General features: G+C 38.4%; 1 protein-coding gene across 6 annotated transcripts in view; it reads right to left on the reverse strand.

The window, feature by feature from the left end:
- Window positions 1-18,055, reverse strand: part of CLCN3 (chloride voltage-gated channel 3) — an 83,757-nt gene that overhangs the window by 23,340 nt on the left and 42,362 nt on the right. For all 6 annotated transcript variants that reach the window (XM_060015304.1, XM_060015303.1, XM_060015302.1 and 3 more), the window contains 4 exons: window positions 9,032-9,189; window positions 3,383-3,482; window positions 1,898-2,085; window positions 792-914 (listed from right to left, as the gene is read on the reverse strand). In XM_060015304.1, coding sequence (XP_059871287.1) covers window positions 792-914; window positions 1,898-2,085; window positions 3,383-3,482; window positions 9,032-9,189 — 569 coding nt within the window. The remainder of the gene's footprint in view (window positions 1-791; window positions 915-1,897; window positions 2,086-3,382; window positions 3,483-9,031; window positions 9,190-18,055) is intronic.

Consider the following 18,055-nt stretch of genomic DNA (forward strand, 5'->3'; position numbering starts at 1 on the left):
AGATATCTTGCCTTTAAAGATATTGTGCCTTCTCAGAGTACTGTAATAATGTGTAATATTTTCCTATATATTAAGAAGGATGAGTGACAACTGCTGAATACTACACAGCATTGCTCCTTATTAAAGATATTCTTAATTAATACAGCTTTAAAATCACTAAAATTGTTTTTAAAAGCAATGCACTAGAAAGAGCTAGTAACTTATTTGAGACAGAAAAATAAAAAGGGAAAAGAAAAGAAATAAGTTCACATCATGTTCAATCCTAAGTATATTCTTCTTTAAGTCACTGTTGATAAAAAATAAAACCCAGAAGTCTGTACTATGGACCCACTATGATCAAATATTTATTTTAAAGTACAAAAGGGTTATAAATGTTAACTGCCAAATTCAAGGATTATTAACTTATCTAATTAAAAGATAGTTATAAAAAGAAAATGAACGTAATCAAATCCAGTTCATATGAGCAAAACATCAACTAAGTCACCAAAGAACTTGAGGCTGCAAGATACTTTCCAGGTTCTTGATGTTTAGCTCAGGGCTGATATTCGTTTAGTCATGTGCGAAATTAGTGGTGAGGAAAAAAAATCAACCTCCACAGCAAACAATGAAATGAGTATGGGGAAGAATTTCTTTCAACGATGTCTACTATCAGCTGACATTTAAAAAATTTTCTTTTTCATATTACAGACAAACCACTTCCCCAGAAAAACCACTACTTTTCCCCCCTACAGGCAAAAAGATAAGTATCACAACTGCAAAATGTTGATGACACTAAACACTGCATGGCTTACCTCTGGAATCCCAGAGCCACAGGCATACGGAGCAAACACCTTCACCAGGGAAACGGCAAGAAAGGCGAAACTCAAGGCCCAGAAGATGTACATTATGTAGTTCATGATGTACGAACCAGGACCCTAAGAAACAAACAGTTCAATAGCATGAACTTAATTTACGGGCGTCACTAATTCAAGTGCTTGCCACCTAAGCAGCTTGGGTAAAACTTGTAGAAGGCTCCTGGTTTGCTGCCACAATAATAAAAGCTGTACATGAACGAAATATTTAAGTAGAGTCTAAAAACATATTTGTATACGTACCAAGGAGACCATCTATTTAATATTTTTCCTAGCTTCATCCTGATCCTCAAAGTCTTGTTGCCAAGAATCTCGGCTGCACTTCAATCTCCGCCAACCCACAAACCACTTTTTGGAAACAGTTGGTGAAGACAAAACTACCTTCACACTCAGATTTCATTTTGCTGCGATTCTCCTGAAGATTAAGTGAGGAACAGCATACTGCCCATCTCACCAGCAGATATATTATTTTTAGTGCTAAAATTCAGCTATGACAAAATTTAAAAAACATATCCATATCTTACCATGTAACCATGTATATATATATAAAATATAATATTCTAACTTCTGAAATGTTCTTTATAGAACATCAACAATAGTAAAATACTCATTTAAAAACTGTCATGCCACAAAGAAAAATCTCGGCATTTTTGCAAGATCTCTCCAGTTAGAAGGCTTATTTTCACTAACATTTTTCATAATTCATACTTCCCAAACCATTGTGATGTACTATGTTAATCGGCACTTTGTGGTTACACAGCTCCTACTGCACTTCTTTTCTACAATAAGAAATACATTTTACGTCATAACCCAGCAGATTTGTATGTGGCTATGCAGTTAATAGAAGAGCCTCTTGAAACAGTACCTACATTTTACTCACGGCAACGTATTCTCATATTTTCCATTCTATCCTATTACATTTCTTTCTTTATTTTCCTTTAATGCAGCTGCAGTCATCTAACGTGATTAATTCTATAATTAAATGAATTGGAGACTCATTTCATGGTATCAATTATTAATTCACTTTGAGACAAAGCAAGACTCACCTCCGCTTGCCCTATGATTAATTCCGCCCAGGTTTTCCACTGTGGACATTTATCCCTCTCCTCAAATGTGGTTTCATTAGACCCCCAGCAACACTGTTCATGGTTGTACCACAGTGCACTAAGGCAGATGCCCTCTTTGAGGTCAGTCATCCAGTCGGCGGCGATGTCTATTAAACCAGCCAATGCCCCTGGAAAAAATGTTGGAGGTGGTGAAAACAGGCAGTCCATTTCTGGGGAGCCCAGAACTATCAGGTTAAAAGGGTCAAGGAAAGCTGGGGACTCCCTACAAATAAAGGGTCATAAAGAGAATACTACACAAATTTAAGATTTCAAATCGTATTAGAAATAAGTTTCTATTACTTTTTAAAAAGTGTAAATAGCTATTCTTTAAAATAAAACTGTTATTCTTTGCTTGAAATTAAAACTACTTACATCATTAAAATTCACTGTGATTTTTAAAATGTGTTGGAATCTTCCAAAGACAACCACCTGGCAGGAGGGGCTCATCTCAGGTTGTGAAGTCATAGTTTTTACTAGTGTCTTTTAATCTGAAACCTAATCCATAGATTTACAAAGGATCTCAAGCTCATTAAAATGGAATATCCGTTAGAATTAGCGAAACTCATGGCATTAATGAATTACTGTGACAGACTATCAGGTTTGTTTCTTTTTTTCTTTTAACAGAAAATCAAATATACCAAGATCATCTTACTGACAGAGTACAGAGAATACACAAACTTATGGTCAAAATCTAGGTCCTTCTCATATAAAAAGATCAATGGGTCACATAAACAGTGGGCAGCCAATAAGGGGTATCAGATTGCCTCTACTCTCTACACAAATTTTAACTTTCCCTTGTGTTCTTGGGGACAGAATCTTCCACAGTGGAAGCTGAAAGTAAAACAGCCCTTCGTGTTTGTTTTCACATCTTCAACTGCTATTAAAGTCTCACCCAGAGGGCCTCTGGGCGCGGTGCAGCCCACACGGAGCTTAAGTGTGGGCTCTGACTGTGCCCTGCCGACTCTCTAGCTACATGACCTCGGTCAACTCGCTTAAGCTCTCTGTGCTTAGTCCCCTCAGCTGTTAAGACTCAGACCATAGGACTGCCATGAGGTTTACACACACGTAAAGCTTTTGGAACAGTGTATGACACACAGGAAGCACTCAATAAATATTAGCTATTTACTGTGATGTTAACATTAAAATATACTTCACTGATCATCTGGTCCAAACCATGTGTTTTACAGATAAAGAAACAGAGCGAGAAAGGTCACCCCAATTGGATAGACACATACGCTGACAGAGCCAAGGCTAGAACTCTGCGCCTCCTGCCTCCTAGTCTTATATTTAAGAAGATTTTTGGGAAGGAAAGAAACAAATGCTTCTAAAAATCGAAAAGTACCTGAGAAAAAACTGCAAGAAGGAGGGGAGAACTGTTTATTATCCTGTTAACCAAAAAAGGGTTACATTAAAAATTTTCTTTACCTGATGCCAATCCTGTTAGTGTTACTACTAGCCATCCTGACCACGCATCATACAAACTTTTTGTCATTTCCCATGCTGATTCTTTCTTTTTGCTGTTGATCTGAAATTAGAAATGTTTATGCTTCATTTTTCAAACTACGAGCAGAAGCCAGAGTTCTAGAATCTAACAATTTTCTCAGTTACTATACATGGAACAGTACTTTCTAAACTAAATAATGGGATAAGTGAGTTTGGGGCAGAATCAGGAGGTCAGACACCTGTGACCCAGATGACAAGCATTTACCCAGAAATCTGTATTTTTAACAAGAACCACAGGATGAGAGCAAAGGGGTCCACAAACCACATAAAGTCTGACACAGACTGTGTTAAACTGAATCAATCTTAGCTGGTATACATCTTTTATATTAACAGAAATAAGACATTATAGCTTGAAATGTCTGCCATTCCCTGCTCGTTCTCTGCTTCTAGCAGTTAGGTGGAACATAATGCTCTTTAAAAGGTAAGGTCAGTGAGTAACAGTACTATGCCCATAAATGCAGTACAAAGCAGTCACGTGAATCAAGGGGCTGCCAAAATGTGCAGGCCTGTAATATGCGAGAAAGGAGCACTCCAATCCCAGGGGAAGGGCCCCGTCACTGTGGAAGGCAGAAACGTCCTCTACCAATACAGAGCAGGAGGTAAGAGTCGCGGGACGGCAACAGATTTGACTTCCAGATCTCACTCTAAGACACAAGAGGGCAAGTCTCTCCTCTCTTCCCAAGAAACGATCCCTAACTTGCCCAAACCTCTTCTGTCCTACTACCACGGCTGCTTTACAAAGCCACATTCTCGGGCCAGGACTTCAGTGCTCCTTCATCCCACGGGAGGGCTACAGCCGGAATTCAATGATCTGGCCTATTTCAAACATTTGCTCTCTTTCAAGCCACAAGGCTCCATTCAAAAGACTCAGTAAGTTCTAAATTGAATGCGGCAATTTTATTCCTTCTATATTATAAGCAACCAATCACAGATATTAACCATTCTTTAGAATTGAAGGTAGGTCATTCCTTTCAAAAACAATAAACCTCATGTTGCTTCTTCCTCTAAGTAAGAATAACTGTAATGTTTAATGAGATATAACATTAAGTAAACATTTGAAAATCATCTAAATGTTCATCAATATAGTACTGGTTAAATAAACTGCAGTACATCTATGTCATGAAAAACTCTGTAGCCATTAAAAAAGAATGAGATAAATGCAGTATCATTTGGGGGAGAAAAGCAAGGTATAAGTGTGTATAGGATGCTACCATTTATCTAAGAAAAATAAATAAATATATATGCTTGCATTTTAAAAAATAAAGGGACAAAACATAACATTGAAAGTGTGAATCATTACCTGTAAGAGGAGGAAGGCAATAAGTTGGGAGGCGCAGGGACTATAAAAGAAAGTAATTTGTATGTGGAACCCTAGCGGGTTAAACACTAAGGACAAAAAGTATCGTAAAAAAAGAAAACACTAAAACTCTTCAGTAAGCATGTTGCTGGCGAGAGTGTTGGTAGCGTTATTCTGAAATAACACATCTGCTGTGTGTGTGTTGTGAGGAGAAACAATGCATGTGACGCTGAGATTCTAGGCTTGGCTGAAAGGAGATACAGGCTTAAGGACTACAAGTCAAATGAAAGCCCTACAGCATTTAATTTAAATTAGAAGGTTCCTCTAAACTTAAGAGGCTAGAAACAATGGCCAGCCTGCAAGCAGTAAGAGCCTCCAGCGCTCAGGATGCCTGTGTACCATTTTCCTTCAAAGGAACCAGAGCTCCTTGGAGAGGTCCAGGTTCGGTGCAGGAAACGTGTAACATGAGCCAGGATTAACTTGTCTTCCCAGAATACATCAAAGTCTACTAAGCACGGGCCAAAGGACTCACACACCAACCTAAATAGGCTGCCACTGGTCAGAAATGGAATAACATGGGCATCAATAAGGATAATAATTGTGATGATTAAAACACATCAAATATGTTTAGGCCCATGAAGATACAGAAACAGCAACCAAACAAGCAAACCAAAACCTCACTGGTCAACTCTGAGGATGCTAGGGAGCCATGAGGTGTCAAACCTCCTCCCTTCTCTGAACAACCCGAACTTGAGGGAATCCAGGTAACTGGTGTGGGAAGGTTCTCTTTATAGAAAAAGTCAAGCTAATAAATAAAAACGGAATGAGAATTAGATTGCTACCATCCTGCGAAATACTGACATAAATATTTGAAATGATATAATGCTGAATTTGCTTCAAAATAAGCTGGGGGCGGGGGCAGCTTCCCTAGTGGTGCAGTGGTTGAGAGTCCGCCTGCCGATGCAGGGGACACGGGTTCGTGCTCCCGTACGGGAAGATCCCACATGCCGCAGAGCGGCTGGGCCCATGAGCCGTGGCCGCTGAGCCTGCGCGTCCAGAGCCCGTGCTCCGCAACGGAGTGGCCACAACAGTCAGAGGCCCGCGTACCGCAAAAAAATAAAAATAAGCTGGGGTAGGAGGGCTACAAGGATAATTAAAAGTTTAGGGGAAAAAGGAATTAGATAGCTATACGCACTAATATAGAAACTTTTTTTTTTAATTTGATGCTTTAAGAACAACAGTAAGAACATCTACATGTAGAACTTCCCAGCTTTAACAGAGTTTTATGCTTATATAAGCATATATTAAAGCACTGAAAATGATATTTGACTTACTTAGAAAGAGATGATTGATGTGAATAGCTAGGACACTCACTGACTACTTCACTTATTGTTATATTATTTGAAATGTTTTCAAGGACCATGGACTACTTCCATAACCAGAGAAAAAAAGGGATGTGTTGTGGTTTTAGTTTCAGTTTTCTCTATAATTTTATAAACACGGTATCTATGGACCCTTTCCTACCCCTCACTTGAGAACACACTTAAACCCTCCCTGAATATGTCAGTGACTCTGTAAAGTAATATAATTCCAAGTATAACTGTGTTTACCTAACAATCACACAAGGTATGGAATTTATAGTGTGTGTGATTTAGGCACACTGGATTAAAACAGTGGTTCTCGGGGGCTTCCCTGGTGGTGCAGTAGTTAAGAATCCACCTGCCAATGCAAGGGACATGGGTTCGAGCCCTGGCCAGGGAAGATCCCACGTGCCGCGGAGCAACTAAGCCCGTGCACCACAACTACTGAGCCTGTGCTCTAGAGCCTGTGAGCCACAACTACTGAGCCCACGTGCCACAACTACTGAAGCCTGAGCACCTAGAGCCCATGCTCCGCAACAAGAGAAGCCACCGCAATGAGAAGCCCGCGCACCTCAACGAAGAGTAGCCCCCGCTCACCGCAACTAGAGAAAGCCTGCGCGCAGCAACAAAGACCCAGCACAGCCAAAAATTAAAATTAAAATTAAAAAAAAATAAAAAAAAAAAAAAACAGTGGTTCTCATGGTGTGGCCCAGACACCCTGTGTGTCCCTGAGACCTTTTCTCAGAGGTCTTCATGGTCAAAGCTATTTTCATAGTAATATTAAAACACCATGTGCCTTTTTCACCATGTTGATGCTTTCACTGACAACGCAAAAACGATAACATAACTGCTGGGTCCTCAGCAGAGTCAAGGCGGTGGCATCCAAACACCCTGGCAGTCATCACATTCTTCACTGCCACTTAGAGCTAAAAGGTTAAGTTAAGTGCCAGTTTCACTCTGAAATGTCTTTGAGGAAGCAGTAAAAAGTATTGCGCCCAGTCTACTGAGGCTTCCTAACATTGCGTGTGATGACTGAAGTATACACACAGCACTTCCGATGCACACTGAAGCCAGAGGCGAGGCCTTGAGGAAAAGCACCTGTGCGATCTACTTGAGCTGCAAAACAAACCACTTCCATGGAACACCCATATTACTTGAAAGAAAACCACCAAGCCATGGTTTTTCAGACTTGGAAATTTGACAGGTATTTTTCTCAAAAATGAACCAAGTAAGCCTGTCATTTCAAGTAAAATGTGTATTTGTTTCCAGTGATAGAATTTGAGCTTTCAAGTAAAAATGAATGTTAGAAAACTTGTAGCCATCACTATAAGAATGACAGATCCCAGTCCTTAAAGACGTTTCTGAGGAGATCAGGGTTGATATTAACAAATGTGCCTTTTTTGATATTGTATAATGATATGGTGTAATGAAAGTGTCAACTATTGAAAGAACTGCATGAATCAATGATTCACTATTTTTCTCTCTTTCTTATTTTTTTTTTTACTATTTTTCAAAGGATCATGGCATAATATTACAAAATCATCCATTCGAAGTTCAACAGGAACCAAGAGATTTTAATGTAATAGGAGACAAAAAGTTCATTGATACAGTTTCAGATTACACAGTGCATCTAACCTTTAAGAAACTACCACTTGTCACTGTCACTGTCATGCAGTATCAAAGAATATCCACAATGATCTGAAAAGGTTATTAAAATACTCCTGGCTTTTCCAACTACACATCTGTGTGAGGCTGGATTTTCTTCACGTACTTCAATCAAAACATATCACAACAGATTGCAGCAGCAGATATGAGAAACCAGCAGTTTTCAGTAAACCAGACAACAATGAATGAATGATTTATAAAGATGTAATACAATGTCACTCTCTCATTAAATATTTTTTATTTTGGAAAATAGTTATTTTTCATAAAAATATGTTTTTTATGTTAACATGTAATGGGTTTGTTATTGTTACTTTTAAATGAATTAATATTTTTGAAATTTCTCAGTTTTAGTATCTAATACGGTATTACCTCTTATTTTCAGTTACACTCCATTTATAATGTTCCCAGAAAAGGTAAATATTGACTGATGAATCTCAGAAGCAGTACTTTTCATAAACAATATAATCTAAGTCCAACTTTAGGTTTAATACACATATATACATTATTATGAAAGGTAATACCTAATTTGTACAAGCCATTATTTCATTTACAAGTAACTTTCAGAGCTCAAATTTGCAAACGGCCTTTTAGAATTTGGAATTTTATTTTCAAGAGATTTTTTTTTCTCTTTTAAAATTATTTTTGGATTACACTGTATCAGTAAGGCACAATTGACAACAAAAAAGTTAACATGAGTTGTAGTTTTTAGCAAAAGCCATTCTTTTTTTGATTAGTGATTCATTACAACGTTCAATATGCCCTATACTGGACTCAATTTGAGAAACATCTCAGAATTTAAAACCAGGAAAGGAGATAAAAGAAAACAGCAAAACCCCGGGAAACTATCTCCCCAGTAAGCTGCTTCTTTTTCCAACAACTGAAATTATGTAATACGTCTCCTCTTTTGCCGTAGCTGCTGTGCTGCTCAAAGTCAGATATCATGCTGACTGCTACATCTTGAACTTGGCTTCATCCTCCCTCAATTCCCATGCCGCGTTTTCCCTTTCCTTCCTGCTTTGTCTTACTATACTTCTTTGATTCTAAGCTACTTCAAATCCTTTCCAGAAAGACATGGGATATAAATAAACGTTTAAAAAGTTACATAGAGAAAAAACATATTACTTATAAAATGTAGGCATTTACTTGAATGTACTTTTAATGTATAACATATTTTGGCAGGCCAAGATCACATATTAGTAAATGATCTGATTGTGCACTGTCATTTTAAAGATTACTGAAAACACTCACCCGTCTATGCCTTTCCCTGTCTTTACATCTCTCCCGCACCCAATCGATGGTGTGGAAATCGTCATAGGTACCCACACCGGGGATGGGTTCATCCAGAAGGTCCAGCAGGTGGGTGGAACTGCTGATGCTGCCTCCGTTTGTCATTGTGTAATGAGTTCCTACAAAGCAAAAAGGGGACAATGAGTGCGTTCTGTGAGACACAATGGTGAACTATGCTGCCTCCTCAGCAGTTCATTAGGGATTCATAAAGAAATAGTTATCACTCGAAATAATTACACTAAAACAGAGGCAGGAAAGCATTAGAAAAATTCATCTGAGACTTGGAAATAGGCAAAAAGACTATGGCATGTCCTTTCCAACTCACACACGATCCCCTAAACCAGCTTTGTCATCAAGCTGGTTCCCTCATTAGAGTTAAATAAATACTTGACAAGTGTCCACTATGTAACAGACTTGAAGGTACAAGGAAGGAGACAAAGACAATTCACAAAAAATAAAAACTGGCTATTAAATTTGAAAAGAAGTTCAATCTAACACAGAAAAAGAAATGCAGATAAAACCTACAATAGCATTTTCCTCTATCAGATTGGTAAAGATTAAAAAAGCTGGCTAACGCACTGAGTTGGCAAAGTTATGGGGAAAAGAGGTCCTGCCACAAAAGCATTAGTTTCAGTATAAACTTGTATAACCTCTTTGGGCAGGCAAAGCTACACAGACAATCTCCAACCCAGCGGCCATATATCTAGGAATTCTTCCTGCACTTATCCTTGTACAAGTCCATAAATCATGCAAAGTGTGGGGAGAACATCTTACTAGTGCTCCAGAAAGTAGGCAAAAACAAATGCCAGATGCTTATGATCTAAAAGAGGGGTCAGCAAAAGAGCCAGAGAGTATATCTTTTAGGCTTTGGAGACCGTATAGTCAGAACTACTCAACCTTGCCACGGTAGCACAAAAGAAGGCATAGACAATATATAAATGAATGAATATGGCTGTGTTTCAATAATAGTTTATTTACAGGTGAAGAGCGAGATCTGACCCCTGACCCTATTTTCAAGTGCAGATCAGCATGTTTAATTTGAAAATCATTTAGTAAAATTTATTTTGGTTTAAAAGTTACGCTTACATGTATATTTAAATACAGAGAAAACAGTATGAAAAGATATGAAACAACATGTTAATAATGGTTACCTCTGACAAGTAGATTTGTTAGAAAAAGCAGAGAATGAACTTTGTCTGCATAACCCTTGTAGGTATATAAATATACCTATCAATATCAATGAAAATTACTTTTCTAAATAAACACACACACGATTAATAGGGATGTGAACGGGACTGAGAATAAAGGAATCCTAATGGATCTAACAATTAGGTAAGTGAAAAGAGCAACAAACTGCTACCAAAAGGCCCAGATGCTAGCCTCAGACAGCTAAGTCACTTTGGACAACTCATCTTCAAATATTAAGCATCTAAATGATATATGTTATATATCATTTTGTTATACCTTATAACAAAGACGTATAAGCAAAGAAGCATTTGGAATTTTTCTAAAGCCCTAAAAATTTAGAAAAGCTGGTACATAATTTCAAACAGGTGATCTTAGCATAAGTGATTACAGATTACATCTTCAAATTATGTAGCAGTAATATAGATTTTATGCCAAAAATAATCATCTAAAAGTGTATCATTTTAATAAAAATGTACTAACTGATATAGAATAAGGAGTGGCACTATACTAATGTTTAAACAAACACTATAAAAAGAAACCCAAGAAAGCAGTTTATTTTATTCTGTGGCTTTTAAGGAATGGAGCAAAATTTCCAGACCACTCTTGCAGTCTGATGGTTTAAACTGACTTGTTCTCTTTCGTTTACAAAGAAACTATCATAAATGTTAAGTCATTCACCAAAGGATCACGTGGCAAAGCCAGAATCTGAACTTCCCCCTCGCTATAAACAACGCCTAGTTTAGAGCACGAGGGGGTCTTGAAGCAGTGGGGCGGTGGGAGGGAGAGACACACACAGCCACCATGCTGAGACAGAGACTCATTTTGTTACTGTTCAGGCAGAAACCGAACGGACGTCACTGTGGGTTGCAAGCTCTGTTTCTTGATCATTCAGAGAGGCAGTATTAGGAACAAGCATTAAGACAAAAAGGGTTAGTATTTCAAACAATGTAATAAGTACTTAATATTGTGCTAATAAACTTAATGTCTCTTTACTTCTACCAGATAGAACAGAGTTCTCTCTTACCTCCCCATTTAATACATTTGTGCTTGCCTTGGAAAGGTGTAAAACTTCTAAAAGGAGAGGAGTGTACTGATTTCAGTGTTTTGGCAGAAGCCCTCCGGGAATAAATAATTCACCGTTTTGGCTGAGGGTTTAAAGGCCCAAGTCCTGCAATGGCCCATGCTTGCTTACATAAAACATCTGCTCTAAACCTTCCTCTTCAGCCTTTACATACACACTAGCTCTTTCTTCCTCCCTCTATCCTGACTTTATTTACTAATTTCCACTTTGTGAAAGCTGACTGAAAGGCCACAAATTTTCTTAAGAAAAAGCGACAGGAGAGTAAAAATAATAAGAGCATGTATAATATCTTGATGAATTTCAGAAATCTGACTCCGCTTTCTGTACGATAATACTAAAATTGGTCACTGTGAGGATGGATTTTGGAGGGAAGCACCAAAGCCTCTACACCATTTAGGAAGACTTCTGGGGGGCTCTGCCCAAAACGCATAATCAGCACTACAAATCCAAGCTGAGGGAAATTCTGCAAGATAAATGGTTTGCATTCTTCAACAATGTCAAAGTCACGAAAGACAAAGCATGACTGAGGAGCGGCTCTAGATTAAAGGAGACCAAAGAGACAGCCACAGAACATGACCTGTGCGCTGGACGAGCACAGCAGGTCTGGGACAGACATGTTTGCGCTTCTGTATTAAAGGACACAGGGCAACAAGCAGCATATCTGAAAACAGCCTGTAGCTCTAATAACAGTACTGTATCAATGTCAATTTTCTGAGTTTGAAAACTGTACTTAGCTATACATAAGCTATATACCCTTCCATAAGGAAATACACACTGAAGTATTTAGAGGTTAAAGCGTATCACGTCTGCATCTTACCCTTATAGAGTTCAGGAAAAAATTACGTGGTAATTATATGCACCACATACATACAAATAGCCGTATAGATTATGGATTACACAAAAAACAGTAGATATAACAGCAAGAGAAAGAACAAGACACAGGATGAACAAATGTGGTAAAATGTTAATATTTCAGGAACCTGGGTGAAGGGTATATGGGATTCTCCGCACTATTTTTCAACATCTCTAAGTGTGAAATTAAAAGAAAAAAAATTTTTAAGTCTACTGTGATATATTTTGCAAACTTGAAACTTTTCCCCTATTTGCCCTTATCTGGGTAGAGTTGAAGAGACATGAACTACTGATCTTTATTATTATCTTCTATGAAAAATCAAAAGCAAAATTTCTATAGCACCTAACAAGCATGCACACAATATGTCACCAGCCCCAGGATGAGAATTCCCAACCGTCTGCACCATGCGGGTACTAAGCAAACACAGAGTGTATCCCTCCAACAGGCTTCTGAGCTAGGGAGGGGCAGGGAGAGACCACTATGCCTAATGTCGGAGGCAGCACCACACACACATCCACAGAAGCCCTGTGTCTTGCCTCAGTGACTTTCAAATCATTAGTCTGGAGGAACTACCCTGACATCTAACTTACATAACTACACAGTAATTCAAAAGTCCTGAAAGTCAGATATAAAGCATTCAGCTTTTTAAACCAGAGGACCCTGTGCACCAATGATCTATGTTTTGGGACTTTTATGTGTGTCCCTTGGAATTTCTGGGGCTGCCACTGCACATTTTAGGGTAGGAATTAGCCAGAGCAGTTTGTGTCCCCAACAGACTATTTGAAGTCAGTCTGTCCTCTCATGCCTATTTGCTTCTACCTGACACAGCAATGCTGTTTGAAAAAAGCGGAGTATGGGAGAAATGCTGATTGGTCTTGGTTTTGGGGGAGCCCAAAGAAACAGAGATTCACTGTTTCGCCTCTAAATTATTCCGAAAAGAGGTTTGAGTCCTTCTTGTGACTCTTGCTATCAAATCGGCTTAGAAAGTAACCAAGATGGATTTTGCTAAGAAAGTAAAATAACACCTTTTTGCTAGTTGATTACAATATTTCTCTGGCTCTGATAAATATAATTAAAAGGAATCTCCCAGAAGAAAAAGGCAGACATTTCTTTTTTTTCTTTTTTTGGCTGTGCCACGTGGCATGCGGGTTCTTAGTTCCCCCACCAGGGATAGAACCCATGCCCCCTGCAGTGGAAGCACGGAATCTTAAACGCTGGACCACCAGGGAAGTCCAAAAACGCAGACATTTCAATCTGGCTTTAACCTCTCTCCTTTCATCCTGTTTCTTACTGGGTTATTATTAACAAATGAAAGATATATCATATTGAATGCAAAATCAATTAACATATTTTTTATGTTTAAAGTCTGCTTTGGACTTCTCTGGTGGCGCAGGGTTAAGAATCCGCCTGCCAATGCAGGGGACACAGGTTCGAGCCCTGGTCCGGGAGGATCCCACATGCCGCGGAGCAACTAAGCCCGTGCACCACAACTACAGAGCCTGTGCTCTAGAACCCACGAGCCACAACTACTGAGCCCACATGCCACAACTACTGCAGCCCGCACGCCTAGAGCCCGTGCTCCGCAACAAGAGAAGCCACTGCAATGAGAAGCCCACGCATCACAACGAAGAGTAGCCCCTGCTCGCCGCAACTAGAGAAAGCCCGCGCGCAGCAAAGAAGACCCAACGCAGCCAAAAATAAATACATAAATAAATTTATTTTTTTAAAAAGTCTGCTTTACTATTGCTAAATAAAATTCAAGAATCAGCTGACTATTAAAAAAAAGGATTCACACTTTTACGTTAGTATGTGTGTGACATCGTTACATGCATTTTCTTTTATAGTTTGTTCTGCCAAACGTGGAAATCTGAATAGTACAAAGAAGGAGAAAAGGAAAGACTTTCTGTCCTATTCTAAACTGGGTAGGGAACATTCATTTCTAACAGGATCACAGAAATGCCTATATATCCCACAGTACGAGTAATTTTAAAGGTATTATGTTTCCTAACAATAACAATGGTTTTTAAATGTTCCTAATTATCATTTCTTTGTGTATAGTTCACTGCAACCTAGATTCGTTTAAAGTTTAACTTTCATATGATAAAATGAGATGAACACAAATAAATTATATTTGTGTGTTAATAAAATTCTTAGAAGCAACTGTGTAAGTTATCCAGCTTCCCCTCTCCACTTCACCTTATGCATGAATGTAGCACATACCTTGCAGGTAATGCCACAAGCACAAATTAAAGTTCTCTCATATGTGGGACTTCCCTGGTGGTCCAGCAGTTAAGACTCCGTGCTCCCGGACTTCCCTGGTGGTGCAGTGGTTGAGAATCCGCCTGCCAATGCAGGGGACACGGGTTCGACCCCTGCTCCTGGAGGATCCCACATGCCGCAGAGCAGCTAAGCCCGTGCTCCACAACTACTGAGCCTGTGCTCTAGAGCCCGCGAGCCACAACTACTGAGCCCATGTGCCACAAGTACTGAAGCCCGGGTGCCTAGAGCCCGTGCTCCACAACAAGAGAAGCCACTGCAATGAGAAGCCTGTGCACCACAACAAAGAGTAGCCCCCACTCGCCGCAACTAGAGAAAGCCCATGCGCAGCAGCGAAAACCCAATGCAGCCAAAAATAAATAAAATAAAATAATTTATTAAAAAAAAATTAAAAAACTCCGTGCTCCCAATGCAGGGGGCCTGGGTTCGATCCCTGCTCAGGGAACTAAGATCCCACATGCCACAACTACTGAGCCTGCACGCCGCAACGAAGAGCCCACGTGCTGCAATGAAGATCCAGTGCGGCCACAATAAATAAATAAATAATAAATTTTAAAGTTCTCTCATATGTTAAGCGCATCTCTCTTTCTTTCCTAAAATATTATTTTAAGGGTTGGCTAATTAGGAAATTATAACATGACTTTCCTAAAGCTGTTCTCTGTCCAGAAGACAAAGAGGTCGACAGGATGAAATAAAGGGGTGAGGCCGCACTTCCCCGACAAGGCCTCTCTTTGCCTCAGTGAAAACTCTTGTTATAGGTGCATGAACACAAAATGACATGATTTACTTGGACCTCCCATTTCTCAAAGCATGTGCAGCTCTCACTGATCTATCTGTGGAGACAGTAGCAGAGACGTACCAGGACACCTTTTGGAAATACTACTCATCAGGTTCCTTATCCGACACGATCTCCTCGTCCTCTCCACACGTGTTCCCCACCAATTCAGGAAACACCCACCACCACAGGGAAAGAAACACACAGCAGAACACAGAAAACAACATTCAGCACTGTGGCTTCTTTCACTGTGGGAAAAAAAGTTAAGAACAAGAAAAAGATTAAAAATTTAAAAATTAATTGGAAAAGAGGATGACTAGGTACACGTATGTTCATTGTATATACTGTTTTTAATGCAAACTAACCTAAATGATACAGTACATCACAACAGTTATAGTAGTCTGAAGTCCTTTGAAAATGATATGCATATGCGTTTAATGACATGAGATGGTTTTTAGAAAGTATGTTGAGTAATGAAAATATGCTAAAAGCTTATAAATAAATGTGGCTAACTAGATCTTATCTTTTTTTCTTGTATAAAATGTTAAAAGCTGAAACCAGTTGCCAGTTTAACTATTTTAAACTCTCTTGTTTACTCAATTCCCTCTCCTTGCTTCTCCCACAAACCTTATGTAACTGTGTAGAATTGCTTCTTCATCTGTTCTTTTTTCAACCCAAGGCTTATTGCAGAAACTCTCTTTTTTACTTAAAACATTTTGAAACCCAGAAACCCACTGCTTACAACTCAAAGGTATTGGCTTTTAAGACTTTGCCTTTTACGTGGGTTTCAAAAGCCTGAGTTGGAAACTCAGCCCCTGCTCGCTGCAACTCGAGAGAGCCCACACACAGCAACGAAGACCCAGTGCAGCCAATAAATAAATAAATAAGTAAATATATTAAAAAAGGAAATACCATTAAAAAATAAAATAAAATGTATGCCCAATGACCAACCTTTCCATAAAATGGACTTCATATAATTTAAATATCACCAACAATATTTCATAGTTCAAATATCACTAACACTAAAATATCAATACCTCAGCAAGTAGGAAAATTTATCCAATCAATGAGCTGTAACTGGTTTGCAGCTTTCTTGCAAAAATAACTTTATTGATAAGAGGACTTTTTGCCTTGTTTATTTTTTCCCCAGACACAAAAGCATACCTATGTAAACACAACTTTATTATTTATTAACATCTATAATCTAAACAAAGAGTTTTTAAATTATCTGTCGGAAAATTTTAATTTATGTTATTTATTTTGTTTTGGTTTTGGGTTTTGTATTGAAGTATAGTTGATTTACAATGTTACGTTAGTTTCAGGTGTACAGCAAAGTGATTCAGTTATACATATATATCTATTCTTTTTCAGATTCTTTTCCCTTATAGGTTATTACAAAATATTGAGTAGACTTCTCTGTGCTATACAGTAGGTCCTTGTTGGTTATCTATTTTATATATAGTAGTGTGTATATGTTAATCCCAAACTCCTCATTTATTCCCCCTGCTTTCCCCCCTTTGGTAACCATAAGTTTGTTTTCTGTGTCTGTGGGTATATTTCTATTTTGTATATAAGTTCATTTGTATCACATTTTTTTTTTAGATTCCACATATAAGCAATATCATGTATTTGTCTTTCTTTGTCCAGTATGCTTCACTTAATATGATAATCTCTAGATCCATCCATGTTGCTGAAAATGGCATTATTTCATTTTTTATGGCTGAGTAATATTCCATTGTATATATATACCACATCTTCATTATCCATTCATCCGTCAATGGACATTTAGGTTGCTTCCATGTCTTGGCTATTGTAAATAGTGCTGCTATGAACACTGGGGTGCATGTATCTTTTCAAATTATGGTTTTCTCCAAATATATGTCCAGGAATGGGATTGCAGGATCATATGGTAGCTCTATTTTTAGTTTTTTAAGGACCCTCCATACTGTTCTCCATAGTGGCTGCACCAATTTACATTCCCACCAACAGTGTAGGAGGGTTCCTTTTTCTCCACACCCTCTCCGGAATTTATTATTTGTAGATGTTTTAATGATGGCCATTCTGAGCATTGTGAGGTGATACGTCACCGTAGATTTGATTTGCATTTCTTTAATAATTAGCGATACAGAGCATCTTTTCATGTGCTTTTTGTCTATCTGTATGTCTTCCTTGGAGAAATGTCTGCCTATTTTCTGAATAGGTTGTGGGTTTTTTTGATATTGAACTGTATTAGCTGTTTGTATATTTTGGAGATTAATCCCTTGTCAGTCACATTGTTTGCAAATATTTTCTCCCATTCTGTAGGTTTCCTTTTCATTTTGTTTATGGTTTCCTTGGCTGTGCTAAAGCTTTTAAGTTTAATTAGGTCCCATTTGTTTATTTTTATTTCCATTGCTCTAGGAGACGGATCCAAAAAGATACTGTTATGATGTATGTCAGAGTGTTCTGCCTAAGTTTTCCTCTAGAAGTTTTAGAGTATTTGGTCTTACATTTAGGTCTTTAATCCATTTTGAGTTTACTTTTGTGTATGGTGTTACAGAATGTTCTAATTTCATTTTTTTACATGTAGCTGTCCAGTTTTCCCAGCACAACTTACTGAAGAGACTGTCTTTTCTCCACTGTATATTCTTGCATCCTTTGTTGTTGATTAATTGACCATAAGTGCATGGGTTTATTTCTGGGCTTTCCATCCTGTTCCACTGATCTATATGTCTGTTTTTCTACCAGGACCATACTGTTTTGATTACTGTAGCTTTGTAGTATGGTTTGAACTCAGGGAGCCTGATTCCTCCAGCTCCATCTTTCTTTCTA

The sequence above is a fragment of the Delphinus delphis genome, chromosome 6 (genome assembly GCF_949987515.2).
Source record: "Delphinus delphis chromosome 6, mDelDel1.2, whole genome shotgun sequence".
Lineage (NCBI taxonomy): Eukaryota > Metazoa > Chordata > Mammalia > Artiodactyla > Delphinidae > Delphinus > Delphinus delphis.